The following is a 20,214-nucleotide window of genomic DNA, read 5'->3' as shown; positions in this document are numbered from 1 at the left end:
AAGGAATAATCAAGCCAGTAATCAGAATTAATCTAGATGGAGGACCAGACGAAAACCCTCGCTTTAAAACGGTCATATTTTTTTTTGTCCCTTTTATTTATTTTAGGCTCATTGGCATTTTAGTTGTAACAGAGCCGAATTTTAATCGTGTACATGTCACATATTTATCATATCTATAATTAGCACATTACACAGTTGCCATTTTTCGGCGTTAGAGTATTCCCTTCTATACCATTCCATATGGTACACATTTACACAGTAGCAGCCATTTAGGCGTAAGAGTTTTCTATCTGTTCTTCCATTATCCAGTTAGACCGGACAGCGGAGACAGTTGATTGATCATTGTTGAGTTATTTATAGAACAGCAGCCCGATGTGTCTTGCAGAGCAGAGCAGTTGTATGGATGAATCGATCATATTTCGACCGTGGATCGATCTCCATCGCTGATGATTGTTGCGTGGACGTAGTTATTCTGTAACAACACAAAGATGGTCAATGAGGGCCCTGAGTTTCGAACTCACGATCGATCGCTTACTAAGCGAACGCGCAACCAATGTGGCTACGGAGGCCCCCTAAAACGGTCATAGATCAAAATCAAAAATTGATTTATCATTTTAATCACTTGAATCTTGATGCAATATTAGTTCCTAGATGCTCCAGCTCGCAGTGCTTTCAACTGAGTTGAACGTCGGATTGCCCCTCTTTCCCGGGAGTTAACAGGTTCAATACTTCCTTATAATAATGAGGGATCTCACTTGGATGAAAATCTCAAAAAAAAGGGACCCGGAACTGGAAACAAAACATTTTGAGTATGCAGGGGAATTATTAGCTGATTAGTGGAATAACCTAGCGATCGACGGATATCCCGTCAAAGCAGGTTATATTGATCCTATATTAAGCCGAGTGGTTTGCTCGTCACGTTAGGACATCCCAAGACCTTCTGCAAGTAGTGAAATGTAACGACAGGAACTGCTGCTTTGAACGATGGATAAGTTACTATTGTGTAAATCAACATCATTTCATACCAGCCCATGTTTCCTTCAGCTAAATACTAGAGGTTTTGAAAGCATACAATTCCAACCAATTCCAACAGATGTGAGCAGATATGCCAACCTTCCTGATTTTTTAGGATTTCCCAGACATTTTGGCACGTTCCCTGATATCTTGACAAATACTAAATTTTGCCTAATTTTTAAGAAATGATCCTGACTTCTCCTGATTTTTGTACTTTTTACTTTATCAGAATAAAAAATATCCGTAAAAATTATACTGGGATCCCTGTCAAAGTTTTCCTGGTTCGAAATGAGAACTGTCAACTGTCATGGATCTCCGGACTGCACATGTATATTGCCTACAATAAATTGAATTCTCCTAATACAAAGCTATACCAAACTTATTTATTAATATGTATGATCGTTGCAAATCTATTACCTTTCAGATTTTTCAGATTGAAAGTTCCGAACTATTTTCACAACGCACAAATATTTCAAGGCTTTTCAAAACAGTGCTGTAGTATTTCATACAACCAGAATATTTGACAAATCTAAGAAATAATAATGAGATTATTTCTGAGAAACTACATTGACTTGTATGATGTGTAGATACGAATTGAATTCATAGTCAGTGTAATAAGATTTTTTATTACATTCGCTCGTCAGATCAGATCCAAAGTAGAATCAACTTAAAGCGTATTACGTGTGAAGTTATCTATAATCAATTGAATTAAATAACATCAAAGTTTTAAAAAAATCAACAATTCATTCTCTGTAGATCTGCTTTCCTCTTTTAATGAGTAAAGATTCATTCGAAAGTATGGACGATGAATTCAAAGAAATTCTGAATATTGATTTCTCAGAAAATCACTGTAGTGTTGCTGAAGGTTTTGGGAAAAAAATATATAAACGATCAAAGGATCTCTACAAAATTCTCTCAATGGCAAGAACTACAACTGGTCTGCATAGAGATACGAGGATAGAAGATAGTAGAACGAAACAAGAAGAATATAGAATGAAATTTTGAAAAATAGTAAGTCTGCCTATAAGATTGATGATTTTGTTTTCCCAAAAATCGGCGCGATTTTTCCGGACAACCCAATATGAGTCATCCTGATTTCTTCCTAATTATTCTTTTCATTCTTCTTGATTTCTGAAAATTATGGTTGACTGGATGTGAGCATTAATTTTCCGTCTCTGTTCGAGATTCATTTCGAAAATTCTTTCGAAGTCACTACTTGCATATGAGAAACATCCGTATGAACATTTGACTCTGACCTGGGCAGATATTTGATTTTATAACGTTGATATTCTCAAGCTGAAATTTTTTCTAACGACTTTGACTTTGTGTACAGATTAGCGTTACCTAACTTGAGGCGGAGGGAGGTTTTGTCTTGCGTTACTTTTTGTTACATAGGGGGGAGGGGGTCCAAAAATCGCATTTTTAGCGTTACGTAATTTGTGCACGACGCCTTAAGACTACGATAGATACAATACAGTACTGTGTGCGCATATCGGATGGATTCATCCAAGTTCCGAAGAGGTTTTCGATAAGGTTATGGTCTCTCCTGTGTGTTTTCTACATTGCGCTAGAAGATGTTATGAGACGATCGACGTTTAGCTTACGTGGCACGTTTTTCAACAGATTCTGTCATTTGCTTTGCTGATTACATGAACCTTGTTGGCAGAACATTACGCTAGACTCAAGCACGAAGTAGTCAAGGGATGCAGGCGAAGGCTGAACCACGAGTTCACACAACTGACTTATGAATCCAGCACCCAGTACCCAGTAGTGTCTGAAGTGAGAATGATATGCTGGGCAGAACATGTTACACGAATGCCGAGCAACTATCCTGCAAAAATGGTGTGTCAGGAGCAATTTAAGCTGGATCCGGTGAGCAGAACCCATCGATTCGCTGTAGATATGTCAACGGTATCGTCAATAGGTAATAGACAGTTTAGTACGATCCGTTCTCGAGTTTTGCGCTTAGCAACACATTTGACGATCATTTGACATTTTTTATATAAATTGGTTGGCGTTTCTGTGCTGAATAACACGCTTTGATTATATTCTAAGTGGCAAGTTTACATATACGCGAACTTTAGGCTAGAATGGAATTCGTACCCGGAGTCTCGGTATGATCCACTCCGTCACAAAAGCCGAATACATCTACTGAATGCATTCTTCACATCGTAGGCATGAATATCCAATATATTCTCATTCATTAACATCTATGATCTCGTGAATAAAATGCCAAATAATCGCTCTAGAAATCCAAAGTCTCAGACAATCGCATGTAAAATTGTGAAAATCAACCCCAGAGCCAGATAACGATCCCTACACGGTCTCAGAATTGTCGCTTGCTGTTTTGGTTACTTCCAGAAATAATCAGCAACTAATTAACGTAAAACGATTTATGGTTTCAATTAACTCCAACTACATAACAACAGTTTTGTTGCAACAATACAGAATCCTTCGTTGTTAACGATGAAAAGTTGTTATTAATCGTTCGCTACAAGCTGCTCTCCGCTGGAGAAATAAGCACTTGCCGCTAACTAAACCAGACTAAACTTTCAAACAGTTAATCCCTGCCGGCGGGCCGAAAGTTCTGGGAATGGAAACACTGAGCTGTGGCTCAAATGATTCGGCTATCCACGAAACACCGACGTAGGAGTCCCACCCGATGAACCCTGCTGAGACCAACTTCCCACTCACCCCCCATGTATTCACACGGGGATACTTACACATTACACACAGTTACGAAAAGGTAAACGAGAAAGTTATGAAACTATACCTAGCTGCCGGAGGAAAAGTTCATCCTCAAACGAGGAACGCAAACTGTCAGAAAAGAGTCAGATTTACACACCTCTGTAAGTTCGAAGCAAGGATGATGGATGTTGGTGCGGGAAGCGCTATGATTGACGTGTGAATATAGCATCGGGTGGGTGTCTTATCCTTTGTGACATAACGAATGACCATCCACTTTGGGGTGTTTGTTACGAAAATTATGTTGAGCCTTATGAACCCAATAAGGGAACGGTAAAAAGATAAAGAACTGTAATCGCCATTGAGAATGATTCTGTGCACAATGTGCACTCGTTCGTGTCAAAAATATATTGGTTTTATCTGGAAACAAACATCGCTAAACACTTGACTTACATTGTTCACTTTTCTGATGTGGATTATAGTTCTAAGCATGACTCGATAATCATATAGATTCCAGTCATTTCCATCTGAACGTAAATGGAAAAAGCGCCAACTGTCAGGCAAATATGACGCGTACACACACAATTATTTATCAACTTTCATGCGCTAACAAGAAAATGCTTACGACGTGATGTATGAGTCAAGCACGCACATGTCGTTCGAAATGGGGGGAAACTTTATCGCAAGCTGATGCTGGAAAGCTGTATGCGGTGGGATTAATGTGATTTAGTTTTTCATACATAAAATGTGATAAGTAGCTGTGCGGATTTTTAGGATGTATTTCTGCTTTTTCTATAGCGCTTCTTGATGTTTGAAATGAAAAGTTTTAGATGACTTTTTCTGGACATGCAGGTCGGTTATTTAGCTTGAGCTTGAGCTTGGGTAGACTTTACAATTCGTAGTTGCTCTCCGTGATTGACCTGAACCAGCGAAATTGCACAATGAACACACTGAATGACGCTTGGGAGTAGCGATCCATGCTCATTGCGCAAGTTTCGTGGACATGCAGGTCGGTTTTTTGATGAAAACTACTGCTGGACTTGACTGCTATTTTATTGAAATTATTCATAATCCTCGCTGGATGTATTTTGAATAATGATTGAATTTGAAAGCTTTAAATTCAATCATTATTCAAAATACATCTAGCGAGGATCCATGACACCCTAAAAACCAACAAGCAATTCTTTGAACTCAATAATATAAATTCATATAATAGAACAGCTAGATAACGCTATAAACAAATTGTGGGTAGAATGCCGTTTGCGAAAAACCAATTGAAATACCCATGAATTTTCATAAAGCCTGCCACCACTCCAAGCTCTCAGTTTATTTTCGAACTCCCGTATGCCAACCGATTGCAACATCATAACCCACAGCGGTCCGCACCCGCAAACCTATTTCATTCCAAGTTGCACAATATTCTCCGTTGGGCCAAATCCACACTTTCGCTTCCTGCTCCCTACCCCCCACGTATAGTTCCTCGTTGTGTTTAGCTTCAAACAACAATTTGCATTTTATAGCTTTGGAAGCTAAAAATTGGGTCATCCTACGCAAACTGAGCGGTCTGTGATCCTCGTGAACATGTGTTCGTGTTCATGTATCTGGGATGCAGTTTGTAATAACAATGACCGGGTAAAGCCATTGTTGGCTGCCGTGTTGTGTTTCATTTTATGAATGACACGCAAAAAAAAGTTAGTGGCGTTATGTATGTCGTAACTTCTGTCCGTTAAACGGAATTGTGTCAAGTGCAGATAAAAACACAATACTTGAGTTTTTGACACGTTTGCAATTCACGGAATGTTTGCTGTAAGGCATGTAAAGAAACATAATAATATGAGCCGTTGGGAAGTGTTAATTGGAAACAAATTATTGGAACAAATTAATCCCTGCAGGTATATTGCAGAAATGCTGAACAAAAAAAAACAATTTCAAATTATATTGGAAAACAAACAAAATAATTATATTGGAAGTAAGCAAATTGTATCGTTGAGAACGAGAGTTATCTCAATTTAAAACGAACCCATATCTTATCGATAATGTTATCTCCTCGTTTAGTTCCCCACGGAAGTTGAATTATGCATACACAGAATACAGCATCATAATGGAAGCTCGAATCAGATACGATCAATATAATCACCTACCAACGTGCTCCCACAAAAAAAAACCGGAGCAGGAGCTGAATTATGTTACACATGGAACGAACACCGCAACGCTTGTGGGGAACAAAATTCAAGTCATAAAATGCGCGAAAAAAAAACAAAAAACAGATGAAGACGAACATGATTTAATGGCATCATAATACTCCCTCAAATAAATTAAAACGAGAAGGCCTGCCTTACGAATAATCTGGTAAAGTGAGTCGAGAAAAAGTTCTCTTGAAGACGGTAAGGAAGTTGGTTCTCTACTTTAATGTTTTCAAGCGGCACACAATACACGGATAGCAACAAATATAAATATATTCTTGAAGAAAAAGTTATATATATTCTAGAATATGAAAAAAGGCACTTGTCCAAAAAAGTTACTCCTATACTCGCGTCAGTGTGCCAGACCGTAAGTGTTAAAAAAGTACGTCCCCTTTGTACCAACACATGCGATACGCTAAACGATGACGAACGACGAATAACGAAGCTAGAGAGAAACGCAAAGTCGTAGTGTTGATATTTTCTGAGAAATGAACGAATTATTGATTTCTCGGTCTGACAGACCAATGCGCGAGTATAGGAATGTTAAGTATATACTGATTCTCATTGAGTTATCTGATTCATCTCAACCCAATCACGCGTCTCCATTGGTTGAACATAATATATCGAACCAATGGAGACGCATGGGCGCCGTGAAACGTCTACGAACTACGTCTTTCATTAAGGGTGCTAAATCAGAAAACAGGTCACGTTTTTATGAAATAAAGTTAACGTTAATGACTATTTTGGTTATGAACGGATTTTAACGATTGACATACCAAACGCATCGGAAATTCCCTAAGATTTTATTGTTATGCTATATATTACAATCCCCTGGTGTGCAAAGGGTTTAAATTGATGAAAAACTAGAAGCATTTCCATTTCCCCATACATTTGTTCTGCTCATTTGTGGGCGTCTCTACCTATGCCGTCAATAACGAGCAATTTATCGGCGAATAACGAAGGGGAATGATTTAAAGTCTCCGTGAACAAAGAAAAGAAGAAGAAAAAGAAGAACGAAGGGGAATATTTGCCTAGAGCATAAATATTGTATTTCACTGAGGCAAACTTTCAGTATTGTTCTAAATACAAAGCAACGAACATCGCTTGTTCTTTCTTGTTTTGCGCCATCACATGTTTTCGTTTCGGATTGAGCTGTGGATGTGACCAAATTACCTACTCGCTGATGTCTCTGGCATTGCAATCATTACATCAAACTGACACCATTCCAGGTTCTGAATTACACAATTGTGTGGCGAATCATCAAACTAACCTATCATCGACTCACCAAGAAAATAATTGTTCCAGAATTGTGTATGTGGTTTGGTTTCGCATGACAGCAGCAAAACTATCTTCACTAAGGATGACAGCTGAGCTAATCGATACCGGAAATATTAACAGAGAGGGGTTCTGTTGAGAAGAACGTAAAGCGAAGATAAGTGTGTATATATTTAGTTGCTCCAAGCCATCGATGTGCGTACGTGCGTGCTTCATGGCCCGTATGTACAAATAGCACATCTTTGTTACGCTGAAACTCCATTTATATCTACTTCCGTGTGCATTTCCGTGCCCTGTCGCGATGCAACAATCACCTAATATTTTTATGCTATGATGGACGATTATGGTGGTGGTGTAAATAATGCAGCCGCGATAATAAATATAAACAAAGAGGGAGATAGCGGAGGAGGAATATTTGCGCTAGAGTATGAATAATGGACCTCTGCTGAGGCAAATATTCAGAATTTTTCTTTATTCGAAGCAGCTAACATCGCTTGTATTCTTCAAAACGGCTTCGTTGGTGTCTTTGACATTGTATCAATGCATCTAACTAACGCTATGGCGAAGCAGGCGTTAAGGTTGTGCGTCACTTAAATATTTGAGGAATATCAAGCTAAACCATAGCGAATGTCATGCTGGAATGTTGGGTACGCGTGCCAATCGCAGAATGCAACTCTTTTAGAGATTATTGAGATTAACGGACTGAATTTATTTCATTTATTTAGTCACGTGGAAAGTAAATTTCGTTCTAAAATATTGTATGTGATTGGGTTTCGCTTGCCAGAACCAAAACTTTCTCCACCAAGGATAACAGCTGCGCTTATCTCGAGCAGGAGAAAGTAATGCAACTTTTTTCGAGGTCAGTAATATTAACAGAAGCGTTTCTTTTGAGAATAACGCAACATGAAGTGTTCATTTTCTTAGTAGCATCAAGCCACCAATGTATGGCTCTGTTGAACGCTTGTTTGTTGCTGGTTGGTTTTTGTTGTACGAACGATGCCTAGAGGTGTGATTCCACTGAGATAAAACTAAATAATATGTAGCATGATATTTGATACTTGCAAATACTGCCATTGTTGTTGTTTCCATTCGGTGCCAAAGAAAGATTTATATAGTTATGAGTTGTGGAATAATGATGCTGGTTCAATAAGTATACAATCGCCTGTAGCCGAGTGTATGTCAATTGCGAAAAAGGCCACCGGAATAACGTTCGAAGTAAATTTTCAATGAATTGACATGAAACAAAGTGCGATATGCGATCAGCTTGTGTATTGTTCTGCGAGGCCAGAAATGAATCAACAATCAATTATCGTCAACTGATTCTACAATAAAAAAACATTTCAAGGCGACCAAACTATTTTACTGAACAATTATTTCTAAAATTTCGCAGCATTTTAAAATAATATCCGAAGTTATTAACAAGCGACCTGAACAAAATAACAGCGTGGTTCTACGTCAACAATGTGGTCGTGTCTTGGACACAACCTCCTATATTTTGTTCCTTATTCTTGAGACTTCTAGCCTCCTAGGCTGGTTCGTCTCATGTGGAACATAAAACTAAATAGTTTTGAAAAATATTGAAATACTAAATTGATAACAGTTTGTGTATTGTAATGAATGGTTGTAGTGTAATGAATGAATAAATGAAAATCTTTATCGTTTCACCATACTAAACGGATATCCATCCCAGCAATTTTGACAACTTTTTCAATTAAACCAAACCCAAATAGATTACATCTTTACGATTAACAAATCAAGCATGCTTCTTTGATTTTTTTGCTGGGAAAAGGGGAAACTGTTTATAATCTAATCTATGGTTCGTTCCACATACCCATCTCAAGTTGCGGCATTTTTTATCTTAGCATTTCGATGAATCATAAAATCACCCCTCCCTCATCAACAATCCCTACAACGAAGGGTCGCTAGAAGAGTGTTTCCGACCCATTTCGCCAACAATCAGTCGGCAACCGCCAGGTTCAGCAATCCCAAATGCTCCCCGACTCGACATTCAACCTTTTTCAACATGATGTGGCATTTTGGACGCCTCAGCCGCTGGCGGTTGCGGTACACACATACACATTTATAAAGCCAGATGATGTCGAAAGTCGTTTGCTCATTTCGACGATTTTATCTTACCGTGGCTGGAAAATGTTAAGGTGAGATTCCACTGAAGTAAAACTGTCGGATAGAGACCGATACGACAACTATGTTAATGGCTTGTACTATCTCATTGGTAGGCTTTGATGGAAAGACTCAGTTTAGCGTGCATAAATGGAGTAGACTACATATTGCCTGAAAGTTACATAAGCGGAATCCCGGTTTTACCGCTACAGGCCGCAGGCGAATTTTTCTAATCTCCCTGGTACAATCTCATAGGCTTGAAGGGGAAATGACAACATCAGAAAGGAATCCTTCCATGTGAAGGACACGAAATGGGCGGAAACATTTGTCTGGGAATAATTCGGTTCACCGTGGAGAAGCGGGACACACCCCCATTTTGTGACCATGCTAATTTGCAGGCATGGACATTAAAGTTGCCAGATCCAGTAACGTTCACAGACGAGGCTTGGACGTAATAGCAGTATGAGTTGAGTCGATTGAATCTTGATACGTTTATTATAACAGGATATTGTGATGGAGAGTCAGTGAGACGGCTTAATGAATGGGAATACTTAATCCACAGCATGCTATTAATGATCATAAATCGTTACAATGTCAATAACGCAACCGCATTATAATATTGATATTAGTGGAGAAACAGTTCTGCTTCCAGCAAAGAAATTGACAAATGCATCTGATTTCATTTTTTTCTGTCATTCTTAATAATCACGCCTAAACAATATGTTTTTTATGACACAGAGCTAGAACATCAAAAACGCGTTTGAAACGAAGTAAAACAGAAAAACGTTTTGTAACTTCAAACCGAGAAGACGATTTACCATATCACAAGCGACAAAAATGCAACGCAAGAGTAAAATGCGAATATGAATGCGATAAGAAGGCGATTTTCAGCTCAGACAATAATAATAGTAACGACGATCAGTTTCAAGCAAAAAGACGTGGCTCTGGAACAAAACAAGCACATGATATCCGCAACGTCATTTGTTTCATCCTTCTCGTGACAGTCTTTTTTCCGAGAGTCCGCCGCAGGGATTGAATTATGCAGCTGTGTTTCGATCACTTCACAGATTGTTAATAGCACTTTTTTCTCTACGTCTCTGTTCTGGAAAGGTTCACTCTAGCCAGATATGGCCTTAAAGAAACTCATCGGGTTTCAAAAGGGCTTTGTTTCGGACTTCTTTCTATCTTCCTGTAGTGATACAGCTTTCATATTGCGAAATTCTTTGAAATCTGTGTAGATTTCAAACACGTTAGTTCGCGAAAGGTTTACTCGGTGAACAACCTCTCAATTATAAAAGTTCAGCACCAGTTGAGTTCTGCTCTCCCCTGTGCCCTTAGAATTAATTACGATACGAAGAATAAACCACAGTCAAATTCATGGACGAAAATAACGATGAAAAGGTTCTCGCGCTTCCGGGAAATGACAACTCCATTTTCCACACTTGTTTGCTTGCGAAACGATCAATTACTCTCATTATCATAATCCGGGCGCGAAGTTTGGCTGAGCCTGGTTACATTCAAGTTTGACACCCGCCCGTGGCGGAGGTGCTACAGACGATTCCACAGTTTATTTTTCCACAAATTTTACGACGGAAACGATTGGTGCTATCGCATTGAAGAATGGAAATACGTCTACATTAGGAATTTAATTGCACAATGAAATTTAGGGGAGACGCATGATACGTCCCATTAATATGAAAAACTTTAATATGTTTATGAATATGAACAAAATAATTGTGCACTCAGCGAAACGACAATAGCAATACCATTGGAAAATACGGAATCAGTTCGAAAAGTAAAGCAGCATTTGAACTTCCGTTGGGTATGTATATACTATTTTTAATTTTTGTTACGTTAGTCGGTAGACATGTGATTGATTCGTATAGTTACATTTTGAATTCCATATTTCTGTTAATTAGAATCCCCCTTACATCTTCTTGAATGGCATTGCAACGTTCCAAACGGAGCTTTTGCCGTTTCAACGTATACCCAAAATATAAATATTTCACAACCTGTTTAACATCCGCATACATTACATACAGTATTTACTCGAGCGAGAAGCGAGAAGCATTATATATATATTATATATATATATATATATATATATATATATATATATGTCATAGCAATAAAAAGCAATATAAGAGAGCAAAATAAGAGACACTTTGAAAATAAGCACATATCAAAGGTTAAAAAAAAATTGTTTACGCTCTCCGTTTCACTCTCAGCAAAAAAAAAGTTCCCTTCCGTGTATACTTTCATAATGTGGTGTAATATTCTCGTGCATTCGTATAACAGCATCATTGGTTATGTGGATAACGTGATTGTGTCGAACAGTCTTACAGCCCAGCCGGTCTTGGTTCGATCCCTGCTTGTGGCATCATTTGGGTTTTTTTTGGTACAATTTCAAACCGTCATTCAGTCTGAGAGAATGAGAGATCTGTCCCATACATACAAACATTTTAACACTCTTGAAGAAGGTGCTTTTAATTGCGCATTCCACGTTTTAACAAAAGAAAAAGCAACTTTTCTGCCAACGCTAGTTTCGGTGTAGTTATTGCTTCCGTCATTTTTAGTTATTTATTTAGCTACCTACTTGCGATTTCTTATGCCAAATAACACGTCATGAATGCATTCTGAATGGCAAGCTCTAGAATACACGTGATCATAGTCGGAAGAAATTTCTTTGGCGAAAAATCCCCCACCCAGAACGGGAATCGAACCCGAACCCACGGCATGATAATGTATTACGCTAAGCACTCAGTCACGGGCAAACTAAACCCCTCCTGCATGTTATTCTATAATGCTTAAACCACCCTATAACAATGCACAATGGTCCAGGGAACGAATTTAAGTCGAAATTTGCACCTAGAGCACGACAGTTCCTCTCTAGACTAGCGGTACTCAACCTTTTTCCATAGGAGCCACAGACACGTGTTAGGCCGAGGACATAGTAAACGCGGTGCGGTACATTCTACATGTAAACAACCCAACACAAGGATGCCAGATATGATAACATGTCTTTGTTTTGTAAACAGTTAAATTGTGAGATCTTTTTTATCTGTGAACATGGTAAATGGAAAGTCCTTAACGTAACGTTTTCACGTTAACGAAAATAATTAATTAACAACTTAATTTTTATTTACATACGATGAGTTCGACTGTGAAGATATTTATCAAAATCGTCTGGCAACCAGCAATTGCGTTCAATCATAGAACATAGTCTGGCAACCAGCAATTGCGTTAACATAGAACTACGAAATCATTGTCGGCGAGCACAAACATTGGAGAATTTAATAATAAAACTCGAGGGTCAACAAATGAATGCTTTCACTGAGTGAGGAGTGCGAAGCAATATGAATAGTGAAATTAATTCAAAGCATCAACATGTACTGTTAATTGCTCGCTGACTAGAGCGCTGAAACTGGAATACTGAACTTCTTGAATGTCTAAGTGGTTTTTCTAATACCTTACGTCTCTTTCAACTCAAAAACAATGAAATAACGAAAGTTGAATGATCGATTGAAAAAATCACAAATCAGTCATTCACGATTTATCAGTCATCCAAGCAGCAAGGCTTACCAGATAGTATTTCTCAAGACCGGATTGTTTAGGTTGATATTTCAAGTTTGATAACCCAAACACACTCCTCATTTTACAGAACCTCTCTTCAGGCAAACATAAATATTGAATAGATTTTTAGAATGCATCGAAAACTCTTAACTAACTCTTCAGTCGAAAGTTTTAGTGGCCCTGAAAAGGACCGATGGGTTTGCGTTGTTTTGTAAACGCAGCTGAAGATGATTGATTCATGATTCATTCTACAGTAATAATACACGTAACGCATTTAGTATGTACCGCGGCTTTTTTCTACATACAGTGAGGTTCCAGGCGATTATATAATATATTTGTCCCACACTGCCGTTATCTATTTGATAACGCATGAAATGAACAATTCGTGACGAAAGAAATTTTCAACAACAGTAGCAGAATAGAAACCGAAATTGGCCAGGGCGAGCACAATATTTAAAGAACTTTCACTGACAGTCAACGTCATGCATCGACAAATCTTGACTAAGATGAACTTTCAAGCAGGTACTCATATTTATAAATTTTTGTGATTCCAATAGTTTGCTTTCGAAGCAGTGTTTAGGTATTGAAACAAGTATTTGGGTCAATTAATAAACATCATTACTTATACACCTTTTATCTTTCGCAAAAATTGATTGACATACCACTTTGTACAACTGACAAAGAGGTGTTAACACTCGAAACTTTGGACCCCAAACGTAACGCTCTAGTTTCAGAAATTTTAATCTTGCACCCCAGTACAGATTCATATATGATGTGATGCAAAATACAGGGGCACTTTTCACCCGACGGTATGCAAATCGACGCGGTGCCCCCACCGAACTAAATTGCACCATATAGCGCGATATTTATCATTCATTATTCCTTAGAATCGAGCAAAACCATGGTGTGTGACATCAGCATTGAGAAAGAGTGCTGTTTGATAGCTGGAGCGAGACGACTTGAATGATGATGATATTTTCAATTAGAGAGGTTTTTAAATTCATCAGTTCATTCGCCTTTAGCCTTTACAAAGACCAATTTGGAAAACTCAACTAAACACTCGGCATTGAGAAAGGTTATTCGAAAGATTCGCTGCCGTCTGGTCGCTAGATGATGAATTGTGAATACTGTGTTTTAAAATCGCGAATGGCTTGTTTATACTTAATAAAAAGAAAACGGAGGAGTTAAGATTGCAATATTATCTCTATCCATATTGTCCGTAGAACGAATGCTGCAATTGCATTTCGGGCGACCAATTGAAAGTTCCATTTGTTCCGTCTGCTGGGAACTAGGCTGGGAACCTTCTAAATACAGTAGAAGGTTGCTCCCCTCGTGGAGACAACCGGTGCGTGGAAGGAACCCTTGTGTTCCTCACGCCTTATTCGATGGGTGGGAGCCCCTTGTGGCTCCGCTCCAATGCTCTGAAAAGAGCATGTAACTCTTTTGGAATGTGTTTCAGAAAACTCTTCATGGATCGGGATTCGAGTAGCGCAGAATGAAACATGATGTTTAACTATTTACATTTTCCTCATTTTATTCTTGAATTCACTGAATGTTCTATTTACACTGGTAGAATCTCATTGCATTGATGTGCATGCGAATGCACCACTTTTTGCTGCTTATGGTTGTTGCTTGCGATCGGGTGGCTGCTTTCATGCTGGTCTGTTGCCTCACGAAGAGAAAAAGTGGGTGGGACTTACGATATGTTTTCTTCTTCAGTGCGCTTCTCGGACTGAACACCATTAGGGGGACAATGAAAAAACGGTGTTTTGCTCTAACTTATAAAGTTGCTTGAAATAACTGGGGCTATAATATTGTCGAACTATGTTTACCTCTATCTATGATGATAAGAAAGATAGATTTTTTATTTCAGCTAAAATTTTGGTCACCCTATTTTTGACAACATGAAAATGAGCGCTCCATCATATGTAACAACTTTGTTGAAGAGAATTTTTATCGAAAAATAACTGTCGAGCTCTGAATGCAAATCTCCACCTAAATTCGTTCGCTAGAACATTGTGCAATGACGACTGATCGAAAGTTGAAAAGGGGAGACAACCGAAAATCATAAGTGATTCCGCGTACAGATATAATTTTTGCGGATTCAATTACCTCATATAGTTTGAGTGGTTTAATTTCAAAATTCGGTATGTGAACTAACAATAAAGTGAGATTAGACATGTACCAAAAAGTAAATTTATTTGTTAGTTGTAAATTTTAATTATTGGGATAAATGGGGCGGAACAGACAATTTATACTGTTGGAAAGCATGATATCACTTTATTTGCGGCATTAACATTTATCGGAAATTCGTAATAAATTCATACCTTGGTTGAATAACATTATTCCTCTAGCGAGCGTTGAAAAATTTACGTTTCGTATATTACAAACCTGTACGTTTCATCTTCACTATATGTCCGTTTTGCCCGTATCACAAAAACATGTTCTATATTTCGGTCTGTTTTAATTTCAGTGCAAAACATTGAAAAAACACTTTTTTGTTAAACATTTCAGCGATTATTTCGAAAAACAAGTAACTCAAGTTCAAGAAACTACAGTTTCCAAAAATACAATTCTTCTCAACATGTTCGTATTTCCCCCACTTCCCCTATGACTATCAATGCAATAACGACAAATAACCGAGAATACTACTTAGATGACCCAATATTTCATTGAGTTAGATTTTTAACATGAGTAGGGAATATTTTGGTCCACACATACAGTGTTTCAAACTCAAAATCGTACGCTACCATGCAGATCTCTTTCCCTTCTTTTGGAAGTCGAAAACAAGCTTTCGGAACATTCTATTTAGATAAAGTAGTAGTGTCATATGCTAGTGAAAAGATTTGCTATCTATTTTCAGAATAATGGTTTTTATTTTTCTAAGAATGGAGAATGTAAAATTGACTCAAACTCATATTCGTACGGTGGTTGAATTTTAATCAATTTAAGAATTCTATTATTAGTATGATAGCCCTTGTTGCAATTATCTTTACCTGGCTTTAGGAGTTTGCTACGAGTTTTATATATTCATTCATTCATCCATATTCATCCATTTATGAATCAAGTGGTTTTTAGAATCCTTATTTTCAGAGATTTGATGGTTTCTAAATTTCCTACACAGATAACTTCCACTTTATGGGCTTTGTGCTTTGTGTCATTGTATTGGTCAAACTAGAATTCTCGATCAATCGCATTTTGTTGACACTTTGCTCAATATTTTCCTTCAGGGTGTTCAAGTAAACATTCTGAACATTACAATGAAAACAATCACGAACACAATTATATTACATGTCAATAGTGGAATATAATGTGCGAATTCTACAACTGTCACATCCACACATTTCACATCACACAAAGCAAATCCTACTCCTACTCGTCTGGAATGTTATTAATGGTCAACATTGCAAACAGAAGCCGCAATAGCGAATGTTTGGGGAAAAGGGAGGAACCAAACCCATCGAAAACCAATTATGCGAATTTCAGCTATCTGTCAGGGAGGTAACCCAATTGCTATATACCTGCTCGGTGTGATGCTTTCCAAGTCCTCCACTATAGTAGGTCCGCTCATTGTGTGCTCCGTCATTACACACAAATAGTCACAATTATGGTCAGACCAATTTCGGATGCCTTCCACTACACTACTTGTGCTTTATCCTGCGGAACTCTCAACACATCTGCATGCAGCACCACACACCTCTCGAAATCGTGTTGGAGTCTTTCCTCAATCAATATATAAACACATTATTGTTAATGGTTCACCCGAAATTGGGTCAATAGATTCCACTTGTTATCCAATTTATCGTTGAGAGAAATTATGGCCTGCGTCGTAAATTTTGACTGCACGTGTCAAATTACCATGATGATGTATGAAAAACTCTGAATCAAACTCCTTGAGTAAATCTTTCCCCCATGCAATCACAATCACAACGCATTGTTACAACATCACGAGAAAGACTGCCCAAAAATCGCACCTCATTTAATCTAAGCGACAAAACCAAACCGGATCATGTGATTTTTCGCACCAAACTGAGTCTCTATTTTGGTGTGGCGAGGCGTTACATTTCCCGCCTAGAGCGGAGCGGCTGCCACAGCGATTTCGTGCGCATCTGTGCGCACTCACGCCGATCTATGAAGTATGAAATTAGAGAGCACTCAGTATTGTTTACAGGATCTCATCAAAATCCGAACAGGCACCGGATAGGAGCTTTTCCGACGACGCACCCCTCGTAAGCAATGGAAAACGAAAAAATGGGTAAACGGGTAAACAGAGAGCCCCACTTGATTCAATTAGCGATGTAAAAATTGGGCAGACATTCGAGAAGCTTTCGAGGGGATACGCTGAAAGCGAAAGTCGACTTCTAGGAGCCAGCGAACGTGATCTTGTGTCGTTCTTTGTATCCAGCCATATTTTGCAAAATCTTCACCACAAAACTTGATTTTTAATCATAAGTCAATAAGTGAATAAGTGAATATAAAAGATCATCTTCCAGAAAAATGAATATAGGAACTTACGTTGAATGGCCCAATTACAGAATCAACAGTTAAAACTTAGCAGCACCCCTTAATATTGCAGTGAAACTTTGTGGCATCGATCATTTACGAAACTTAGCATACATGGAACATAAAAAATGGCTTCCTTTTGAGAAACAAAGGCCTACCAAATTTTGGTCAAAGTAAGAAATGTAGGAAACTGAGATTTTCGTCAAAAAATATAAAATAAATTGAATAATATATATAGACAAAAAAAAAGTTATTTTAAACATTAAAATACTCATTTTTCTCTAAAACGAATTTCTTTCAAATTCTCAACAAAAATTGTATGAATAAACAATACAATAACCAACAAGTCATCCAAACATGGGATGATAGGTTCTTTTGCAGGGAAAAAGTTTTTCTATCAACAACTGTTTCATGTTTCCTTTGAATAAAATACAACTAATTCTAATTTTGTTTAAAGTCATGATAGCGGTGTATTCGAAAAAGTTTTGAATAACTTTATAAAAGACTTAAACTTTCTATTTCTTAAAGCATTTAAAATTTGACATTGTTGCATGGAGACTAAACTAACAAACTAATGTTTTACTCGTTAACATTTTTATGTGTGAATTCTCGAGATTCGCGGATTATTAACATTTTTTTGAAAAAGACAAAGTTTGCAGGACATGTCAATCGCGAGAATTTACACACAAAAATGTTAATCATTAATAGTTATTTTTAAAAGGAAGCATCAAAAACTTGTTGTTGTTGTTGGTGTTATAATGGTAAAGCATCATTTTCGACTGGAAATAATTATAAAACAGGAAAGATATTTCAACGAGAAAAGTTGTTACTGCAAGAAATCGGAACTGACGCATACCAGTATTTTGGTATAAATATATTTGGATATTATATCGACCCGTAGATTGTTTTTCAAAGAGAACGAATGCCATCCGACCTTGAAACGCAATGCGTATAGACGTCATTGAGCTTCGTGTTCCATTTCTGTGAAGCGTAAATTGTTATGAATTTTCGAGTGAAATAAACACGCTTTTAAAACAAAAATTTTAAATGAACTATGGCTCTATTGTGTGTTCTGTGTAACAGAATAACACATCCTTTACAGGTAGGGAAAATATTGGACGAAAATAGTCTCTGATAATTATTTTATATTCTGGATAATATTTTGGCTGATAGCAAGGAGATTGATAGAAAAATAGTTGAGTTAGGGTCAAGGCAATGTCTACTAAGTATTCAAACAACATCGAATAAACTTTTTCATTCAAATTTCAACAATTTAAATTGCTTTCGGGTCTGCTAATGACGAAATATGGGTGATTGTGCGATATTGTTGCCACAAACATAGCCTTTTTTATAGCCTTTCATGGCAAATGAAAACTGTACAATGCATTTTTTTTTAAGATTTCACCAACGACACGACCGCAAGCCTAGGTGGATGTCCAATATATCAACGAATAAAAACTGATAATGACGGACAATCATTCATAAAAATTAGCAATGCAGACATTGACATGGAAAACCGTTCAGTAGTGCCATATTCGCCTCAGCTGAGCAAAACATTCGATGAAGGGCAACAAATTTGCAACAACGAAATTTATTCCTTTTTTCAATTTACATTTAACGTTCAAGAGAACAAACATGTAAGATTCGTGAATGAAATACATTGGGAATGGAATACAAGGAATGTATTGGAATGAAGTAATAATAATGGTAGGAATAATTTTTATGGCAGAACAACGTTTGCCGGGTCAGCTAGTGTATATATATATATATATATATATATATATATATATATATATATATATATATATATATATAATAAGTGGATTTCTGTCTGTCTGTTTGTATGTCTGATTCTTATGGCCTCGAAAATTACTGAACCCATCGACATAAAAATTGGTATGTGGGGGTTTTTGGGGCCAGGGAAGATTCTTATGATAGCTCGAGACACCTCCCCCCTCTCTGGGCTGCCATAAATATGAAGCATAAATTTCTGCATAACTCAAGCACTAATCAAGCAAACGGAACCAAAACCAAATGGCATGTGGAGGTTTTAGTAGGCAAGAAACGTTTCTAAGGTGGTTCAATGCTCCTCCCGTTTCTCTAAGAGGGGCTACCATTCGAATTGAACACAATTTTTTGCATGACTCAAGAACTAATCAAACAAATGGAACGAAATTTGCCATGTGGAGGTTTTTGAGGACGATAAATTTTTATATGATGGTTCGACACTCCTCACCCCCCTCTCTAAGGGGGTAGCTGCCATACAAACGAAACACAAATTTCTGCATAACTCGAGAACTCATCAAGCATAAGGAGCCAAACTTGGCATGTGAGGATTTTTGGGTCCTATAAAAATATTGGGTTGGGGAAAAAGAAATGTCGTATATTGTCAATATATGGCAACACTTAAACATATCTTGTGTTGTACTTATCGCATCGGCTTTTTTTTGCGTCAACTCGTGTGGCACCCATACATCCGACTTTTTTTGGAATCCAATCTTCTGCAAATGGTTCCAAACGGCTTTATGGTCTATACCCAGTTCCTGGCCAATCGAGCGAGTGTTCACATGCCGGTCTACTTGGATGATTTCAACGATTTTATGGGTTTCCACGACGATTGGCCTACCAGTACGGGGTGTATCTTCGACAGTCACTACACCAGAACGAAATCGATCAAACCAACGCTGTGCTATGCGAATCGTTACAGTATCGGGTCCATAAACTACACGAATTTTTTCGGCCGTCTTCGTTGCAGTTTTACCTCGCAGGTAGTAAAAACGTAAAATATGGCGAGTTTCTTGCTTGGTGAACTCCATCTTTGACGCGCTATAATTTGAGACTGAAAAGGACAATCACAACA

General features: G+C 37.7%; 1 protein-coding gene across 7 annotated transcripts in view; it reads right to left on the bottom strand.

Annotated features, from left to right (window-relative positions):
* The window catches only part of LOC129779904 (GTPase-activating Rap/Ran-GAP domain-like protein 3), a 310,243-nt gene that overhangs the window by 193,661 nt on the left and 96,368 nt on the right, over window positions 1-20,214 (bottom strand). For 2 of the 7 annotated variants that reach the window (XM_055787673.1, XM_055787677.1), the window contains exon 1: window positions 16,373-16,864. The exons of the other annotated variants lie outside the window; for them this stretch is intronic. In XM_055787673.1, the coding sequence (XP_055643648.1) occupies window positions 16,373-16,437 (65 nt within the window). In that variant the 5' untranslated portion in view covers window positions 16,438-16,864. Of the gene's footprint in view, window positions 1-16,372; window positions 16,865-20,214 lie in introns of those variants that run through there. 7 annotated transcript variants of the gene reach the window in all.

The sequence above is a fragment of the Toxorhynchites rutilus genome, chromosome 3, assembly GCF_029784135.1.
Source record: "Toxorhynchites rutilus septentrionalis strain SRP chromosome 3, ASM2978413v1, whole genome shotgun sequence".
Taxonomy (NCBI): domain Eukaryota; kingdom Metazoa; phylum Arthropoda; class Insecta; order Diptera; family Culicidae; genus Toxorhynchites; species Toxorhynchites rutilus.
The sequence above is the reverse complement of the archived record's forward strand: the minus strand, read 5'-3'. Positions and strand labels throughout refer to the sequence as shown.